The sequence below is a fragment of the Globicephala melas genome, chromosome 6 (assembly GCF_963455315.2).
Source record: "Globicephala melas chromosome 6, mGloMel1.2, whole genome shotgun sequence".
Taxonomy (NCBI): Eukaryota; Metazoa; Chordata; class Mammalia; order Artiodactyla; family Delphinidae; genus Globicephala; species Globicephala melas.
In genome coordinates, this window is record NC_083319.1 from 21,963,789 (window position 1) to 21,971,635 (window position 7,847).

General features: G+C 40.5%; 1 protein-coding gene across 2 annotated transcripts in view; it reads left to right on the forward strand.

The window, feature by feature from the left end:
- Positions 1-2,784, forward strand: part of SUSD1 (sushi domain containing 1) — a 125,749-nt gene extending 122,965 nt beyond the window's left edge. For both annotated transcript variants that reach the window (XM_030859006.2, XM_030859013.2), the window contains one exon: positions 186-2,784. In XM_030859006.2, the coding sequence (XP_030714866.1) occupies position 186 (1 nt within the window). In that variant the 3' untranslated portion in view covers positions 187-2,784. The remainder of the gene's footprint in view (positions 1-185) is intronic.
- The last annotated feature ends 5,063 nt before the right edge of the window (positions 2,785-7,847 follow it).

The following is a 7,847-nucleotide window of genomic DNA, read 5'->3' on the forward strand; positions in this document are numbered from 1 at the left end:
GTAACTCTGCACCTCAGGAGGGAGGGGCATGCCCTCCAGTCCCAGGAAGAGAGCAGGGTCAGTGATGGCGCCCTGACCACTCACAGAGCGGTGGCTCATCTCCTGTACCGCTTCCCATGCACACAGGGGTGCACCGCAGGAGAACCTAAGTGTCAGTGAACTCTCTTTTCCTCCGCCATGTCTAGATTGCCAATGCTGCGTGAAGAGGATGCGCTGCTGCTGGGGCAGATGTTATGACAGCTTCTCAGGTGTCTGCACAGAGGCCCTGTGTGTGCGTGGGCCTGCAATCCCATTCCTGGATTCAAGACGGTGACTATCTCTTTGGAATCCCCCAAAAGGAGGACACTCGGGAATTGTTGATGTCTTCCCTGCTACACGACCAGTTCTGTGTCTCTGAACTTGAGAACCTTGATGTACAATGTAATATTGACCACAGGCTACAGGTCACATGGACTGGCCTGTGTTCTCCTCTGAGTGATGCCTGAGAGTCAGCTCCTCTAGGCACTGAATGCAAGAGACTGTCTGCCTCTTCCTTTGTAGCATCTCTGTCATTAATTCAGAATCCATTCTTTTACAATAAGTAATGAGATAGACTGAAGTGTGGGCTAGAATTTGACTTTATGAAGGAGGTCATTGCAAAGGCTAGAGATCATTGACATAGGCAAATACGGTAAACACTTCAGAAGCCCTTTTCCGACAATTGGTTGACACACTAATTAGAAAGTATGCTAGCCTGGCCACTCCAGTAAGTTCCCTGCAATATCTGTTAGGCAGTGTTGCTTTGATACAGTTCCTTTTGTCTTATATGTATTCAAAAGCCATAAGCCTTCATTCCAGTAAAAATATTCTGTTAAGTTAGACAGTTCTCTTCCACATGAATGTTTAGAACAGCCTTGGCAATTTTTTTTTTCACTGAACATTTCCTAAAAATGCTCCATGCCTCCTTTTAGACTTGGGGGTGGAGTGGTAACAATGGGTTGCAACATTATGAAGCCCACGGCCAGAGTCCTGTGTTTATAGGGGAGGGGAACCATGCAGGCGACACGATCGTCCCTTTTATCTACAACGTCGGTAGCTATGAGTGTTACTTTATCATGAACCATGTCCCGGAACTACTGTCAATATGCTGAATTTACAGATGGAGTGGATTCGATTTGACTTTTCAAGCCTGAATCAGTGTTCTTGAACTTTCCTCCCTAACCAACAATGTAACTCCAAGGCTCAGCAAGGAACGAAGGGAGAAGAAGGATGGAGGCTTGTGGCTTCTCTAAGTGATGGTGGTGTCCTCCTATGCCTTCTCCCTCCCTCTCCAGGCCTAGAGACTAGAAATCATGGGGAGAGGTGGGAGGGGACAGTGATATTGCCCAACTCGGGGTGAAGCATATATGAACGTGGTCCTAGTATTGGGCGACACCACAGTCCTGAGGAAAAGGGGCAGCCTTTCCCACATGGTGGGCTGGTGTGTTCTCCACCGGCTCACTGGGCACCAGTGAGGGACACATCTGAGCAGCCTGGGCTTGTAGGCAGATGAGGAGACATGAGCAATGATAAGAACAGGTGGCAACTCTCTATGAAGCTGCTTCCCCAGGGGCATCTGACCCAAAGCATATCCTCTCAACTGGGAAGAGTCAGAGAGAGGGAAGTGATACGCTGATGCTTGAGTTTTCAAGGCCAGCTGTCAGCCCTGGCCCCAGCCAGTACTGGGCAGTATTAGGGATAATTGTCCTTTGTCCTCTGAGGTGTCGTCTCAGACTACAACTTAGGATCAACATGTAGAACACTTCCTGCTCTCATTCAGGTGAACTGTAGAGTAGAACTCTCAATAGACTCATACAAATAGCTTCCAACTTTTATTTTTTATGTGCAACAATTCAAACTCATACAGTTTTCACAGCTCTTGAATTAAATTTGGAATCTTTACAAATTATTTGGTTAGTATTAGGTAGGGTCTCTGATGAGTAAGGATTTTCCTCCAAGCCTCCTCTAACCAAAGAGAGAATCTGAGTTTCTCCCGCTTATTATTATTTTTTACCAGCTCTGTAAATACCATATGTCTCTGTAGTCCCCCTAATTTCAAGTTCTAGAATTAACTGTCAAAGAAGCTACCTTTGTCCACATGGGAACTTAGCATAATTGTCATCGAAAGGAAGAAGTCCTATTTGCTTGGTGTCAAAAGTTTCTCGTTAAGAAAACTGACTAAATATGAAGTAAAATGTACTTCTGCGTACAGTGCAGAAATGTAAAAGCAGTTCATGAAAGAATACTGAAGTAACAAAAACATAGATTTTGTCCCTTCCTCTAAATGTTCCAAACGATAGCACAGAGTTGCTCAGTGTTAATACTTAACAGAAGTAGGTGCTGAGCATTTTCCTGCAGTTCTTTTCTGATCATTTTCTCATGCACATGAAGGCAGCCTTAAGTTCTCTGAATTCGCCTGGTAGCTTAACCACAATACCGTCCCTTTTTTTCCCAAGTGGATTCCTGGTTAAGGCGGGAAGAGCATCTCAGGAAACCAATAGTGGGTCTTCCTAGAAGCATGCAGGGTCCTTCTGTTGAAGGACTGATCAGGTAGCATTCAGAGTTGGGTTATGAGTGCCATTAAATAAAGCTGGATCCTCAGATAGTGATGGAAGAAGGATCTTTTCCTTAGTAACTGTCTTGGGGACAGTGTGTAGAGGCGAGTGCCAAGATCCAGTCTTGAGCTCCCTTCTAGACTAGGAATCAAAACGGAGGGTTGCCCAGATACGGAGCAGATTGTGCCCTGGCTGAATTTTTTTTTTTTTTTTGGTGCCCATAGTTTTTATTTATCTCCACCATAGTTTTTGTTTATACATGTTCTTTCATTCCATCCTCACAGCAGTTCTGTGTGGTGGGAAGGTTAGGAGTTATCATTTTCCCATTTTAGAGTGGAGAGATGGTTTCAGACAGAGACGTAACTTCAATTGTGGGGCCAGATATTCTGCCTGCAAGTCCAGTTCTCATTCCTGGGACTTGACAGGACATTTGGGTTCCTGGGAGAGCTAGGCCTTTATATTTCTGAACTATATATATATATATATATATATATATATATATATATATATATATATATATATGCATTGCTTTTACTATTATAGCACTTGTGTCTTTTTATACTCATCTTTTCACTGTGATATACCTTCTCCCATCACTTCTAGAAGGAGCCACAAGCAACCAAAATAGATGGAGGTTAACTAGGGGAAATAGGTAATAGTCCATCCATGACCCCAGACCTAAAATTGCAGCTGGGCCCTTAAGATTAAGACCAGAGCAAAAGTCATTACCTTGAAATTCCATAGTGGATTGGAATAAAGTTAGTATTTAAATTGATTTTAAAGGAGGTAAAAAAGAATTCTCAAGGCTCCCTTTTTTGGCCAATCTCATATTCCGATTTCCTAACCCTTTAATTTTTCCATTCCCTTCATCAGAGAGAAAACCAGTGGGTAGTAGACGTCAATCAAATGGTGTTTTAAGGACCATTTGCCTCCCACAGCCATCGTTGGTTAAATTCAAGTGCCTGATTTTGGAGAGGAAAGTGCGTGTGGATTTTTCTGTGTCCGTTTGTGGGCAGGTGATGCAGTGAGGCAGGTCAGTTTAAAGAAGTGTACGTCCATTGTTTCAGAAAGCGAGAGAATGACTGAGTCATTCTGGTGACGTGTGTGTGTATCCATACCCATACTTTTTGGGCATAACTCAAGGTTACCAAAATGGGGTCAAACTAGGCATGTGGTTTGTAACATGCATTGGACACATTTTTCTTGTCAATCATGATGGCATTAAAAGTTGGTACCATAATTTATTTAACTAATACTCTGTTGAGTATTGTGCATTTAGAGTATTTCCAGATGTTTACTATTCTTACATATGTCTGTATAATTGTATGCAGTTATCACTTACGCTAAATTCCTAGACTTGAAGTTGTTGGAATGAAAACGATATACATTGTAGATTTACTACATATTGTCAGAGGAATCTCAGAAAGTTTATACCAGTTTATGCTCTCACCAGCAGGAAGCCTTAACATACCTGGGCATCGTTGATATTCTTAATCTTGATTAATCTGGTAGGTGAAAAATGACCTTTCAATGTTTTGTTTGCATTTCTCTGACTAATTTGCATGTTGACTGGTCATTTGTAATTCTGTTGTGGTGATATGCCTTTTTTCTCAGTAGTTGGCTTGTCTTATATTGATTTGAAAAAGTTCTTTGTATTATAGTAATTTTCACTTTTAGCTGTCACACGTGTTGTAAACAAATTTTCTACTTTATTATTTCCCTTTTGACCTGTTTGTGTCATGCACTGCCACACAAAAACTTTAAATTTGTGTAGTCAAATGTATCAGTCTTTTTCCTTACGTATTTTGCCTTTGGTACCATGCTTAGAAGGACTTTCCAATCTCAAGGTAATAACTATAATTCAGCAGTTAAAAAAAATTTAAATCTTTAATCCATCTGAAACATTTTAGTATAAGGAATGAGGTCGGGAGGGGTCTTTTTTTATTCTTGCTAAATGGTTTAGCCAGTTGTTCTATGAATATTCCTTGACTGTTATTTTTTTCCCCTCGTGATTTGACTCGTATACTGAATCATATACTAGAATCTATTTCTGAACTTTCTCTTTTGTTCTGCTGATTTATTTCTGTGCCAGTACCACCTGCTATAAGTTTAAAATAGGGGTTTTTTTTTAGTACCAACTAAAAGTAAGTTACCACCCTTTTCCTGTTAATTCTCAGAGTATTCTCAGGTTTTATTATATATTTATTCATTTATACATATTTATTATACGTAAACTAAAGAATTATTTGGTCAAGTTCCCCCCAAAATCTTCACATTTTTCTTGGGGATGTATTAAATAAAGAGTGCTCTTATCCCAGAACACAATATGTGTCTCCATTTAATGTTTGTGTGTGCTCCTGTCTAGCGTGTTCTAATTTTCAACTTACAAGGTTATTCATTCTTATTTTTGGTTGTGTGTGTCTAGATATTTTACATCTCGTTATCCTGAACTCTTACGTCCCTACCTCTGATCCTGCCCCTGAAAGTGCATCCCACAGCCCCTTACTGCTGGCGTTGTTAGAGTTCTCTTGCCCTGGCAATCTGCCTTTTTTGGGAAAAGTCACATCAAGATGGCTTCTCCAGCTCAGTTACTTTCCTGGGTATCTACTTGACTCACGGAAACTCACAGACCCTTGCCATGCAAATGAGGGATTGCCCCACCATCGCAGATCACTCCAGCCACAGACTTTAGTTTTCTTACCCATGAGACCCTTTGGCCTCCATCAGTGGAAGTGTAGCTTCTACTACATTCCAATGTGGTTCCCACTTTTTTGTCCTGATGCTGGCCTGACAGCCTCAGCTTCTTGACCCCTGGGTTTCTTATCCTTGGAGTCAGGTACCAGGCCTCTGTGTCCTCTGAAGTTTTAGGGGACACAAAGTCTCTGAGTGGACGTCCCCTTGAAGCTCCTCTTTCCTGACTTGCACTGAGGAAGGTCCCCTTACCTCCTACCGTCATGGTGGGGGATAGAAAATGCAGAGAATGCCAACAGCTTTCCCTAAAGAACTACTTTCTTTTGGCCTTTTCAATTTTAAACCCCTTTATATCTTGCGTATTGGGCTAAGGATCACAAGACCATTTGGAAATCCTTATTTTAGAATATGGGAGTGTTTGCAACCTATTATTTTCAATTTTTTGGAACTTTAGTTGAAACAAAAAGGGTCCAATCTGAGGCCAAATGATACGAAAATACAGTTCACAGAAAAAGAAATGCAAATGGCTCCCAAACGTAAGAAAAGATGCTCAACCTTACTTTTAAGAAAAGTGCAAGTTAGTGAGGTATCATTTCTCACCCGTCAATGAGAAAGCCAGAGATTTAACAACACAGTCTCTTTTGAGGCTGTGGGGAAATAGGAACTCAAACGTTGTTAGTGAGAGTACAGAACGGTACAACCTTTATGGAAGGAAATCTGGCAATATTTACATTGCCTTTGTCTTTAACCCAGCAATCCACCTCTGGGACCTATCCTATGGATTCACCTGCACATGTTCCAAATGACACATGAGCAGGGTTATTCATTATGACGTGGCTTATGATAACAAAAGCTTAGAAACAACCCAAATACCTCTCAGGAGGAAAGTAGTTACATGAACTATGATACTTCTATGTACACAATGGAATACCCTGAGTTGTGAAAAAGGAATGAGGAAGGACTCTATGCATTGAAATGGGGAGATCTTTAAGCTGTATTGTTTTAATGAGGAAAACAAGATGGAGAATAGTGTATATCATACGCTATCTTTTAGGTAAGAAAGAGAGGGAATGAGAATATTTATTCAATTTTAAATAAAGAAACACAGGAATGATAGCAATGAGTTGATGTAAATGGTTACAAATGGAGCAAGGAAGAATGGGGTGGAGGTGGACAGGGTGAGAGTGAGCCTTTTAAGTGTTTATCTTCTTATTTTGTTTTGTTTTTAAACATGTAATTATATTACTATTCAAAAACATAAAAATTTCATAAGGAAAAGAAAGTGTTCCATTTAATATCCTATTTCACATGTGTCAAATAAAAATATGATGGGTACTGCTTAGTTTCCTTCTAAACCCAAGACACTTAGATTTGGATAAGTTTGGTTTAATTTTCCATCACAAAATTGGTGGGGCATCCAGTGCTGTCTTTTAAGATTTCTGAAAATTCCATGAGGGGGTAAAGGTGGATGTGTTATATTCCCATGATCAACTCTAGCGCCTACTTTCTGCTTCCTATGAATTAATTTAGCAGATGGATCATCTCATCCTCCTACGTGGGGTCCCTGTTCCCGCCTGCATCGACTCACCTGTGGAACTCAGCTCCTTTTCATGATTTCCACCCAAAGTTTCACTAAGGACTTGGGGCATTTAGATAACGTGAATGGAGAGTGTATTAGTTTCCTACTGATGCTGTAACAAGTTGCCACACACTTGGTAGCTTTCAACCCACACAAATTTATCATTTTACAGTTCTGGAAGTTGGAAGTCTGCCGTGAGTCTCACTGGGCTAAAGTCAAAGTGTTGGCTGAGCTGTGTTCCTTCTGGAAGCTCGAGGGAGAATCCATTTGTTTGCTGTTTCTAGCTTTTAGAGGCTGCCTATATTCCTTGACTGTGGCCTTTCCTCCATCTTCAAAGCCAACAGTGTGGCATCTTTGAATCTCTCTCTGACTCTGACTCTCCTGTCCACCCCTGCCCCCACTTCATTTATAGGAGATTACAGTGGACCTCCCTGGATAATCCAGGATAATCTCCCATCTCAAGCTCCTTAACTTAATCACATCTACAAAGTTCCTTTTACCATGGAAGATAACTTATCCACAGGCTCTGGGATTAATACGTGGACATTTTTGGTGGCCATTTTTCTGCCTATAACGAGAGAGTATTATATTTTAGATACGCAAATAATTAAAAGTGGATGTTAGTTATCTTTGTTCTTCGAAGTTTCCTTCCTTTCCCATCCCTTCCCATCTTCATTCTTTATCAAATCCCCTAAATTCCTGAAATGCAGAACAACTCATCTATGTCTTTCTTTTTTTTTAACCAAAGTAATTTACCAAAGTAATTTTTTAAACAAGAGTAGTTTCCTCCTTAAAAATTCTGTTGCCAGCTGTTAACTGAAACTTTATATTTTTGAAAAACTTCTGAAAATTTCCCAAAGTTTCTGAATGTTGAATGTATTCTTCCTTGTTTCACAGTGCTGATTCAGATTTCTTACAATTTTTTTGTGAATCTTTGGTAATGTGATTTTGGGGGACAACTAGAAACTAGAAGATGAAGTATTTGAGAGAGAATTATAGCAAAG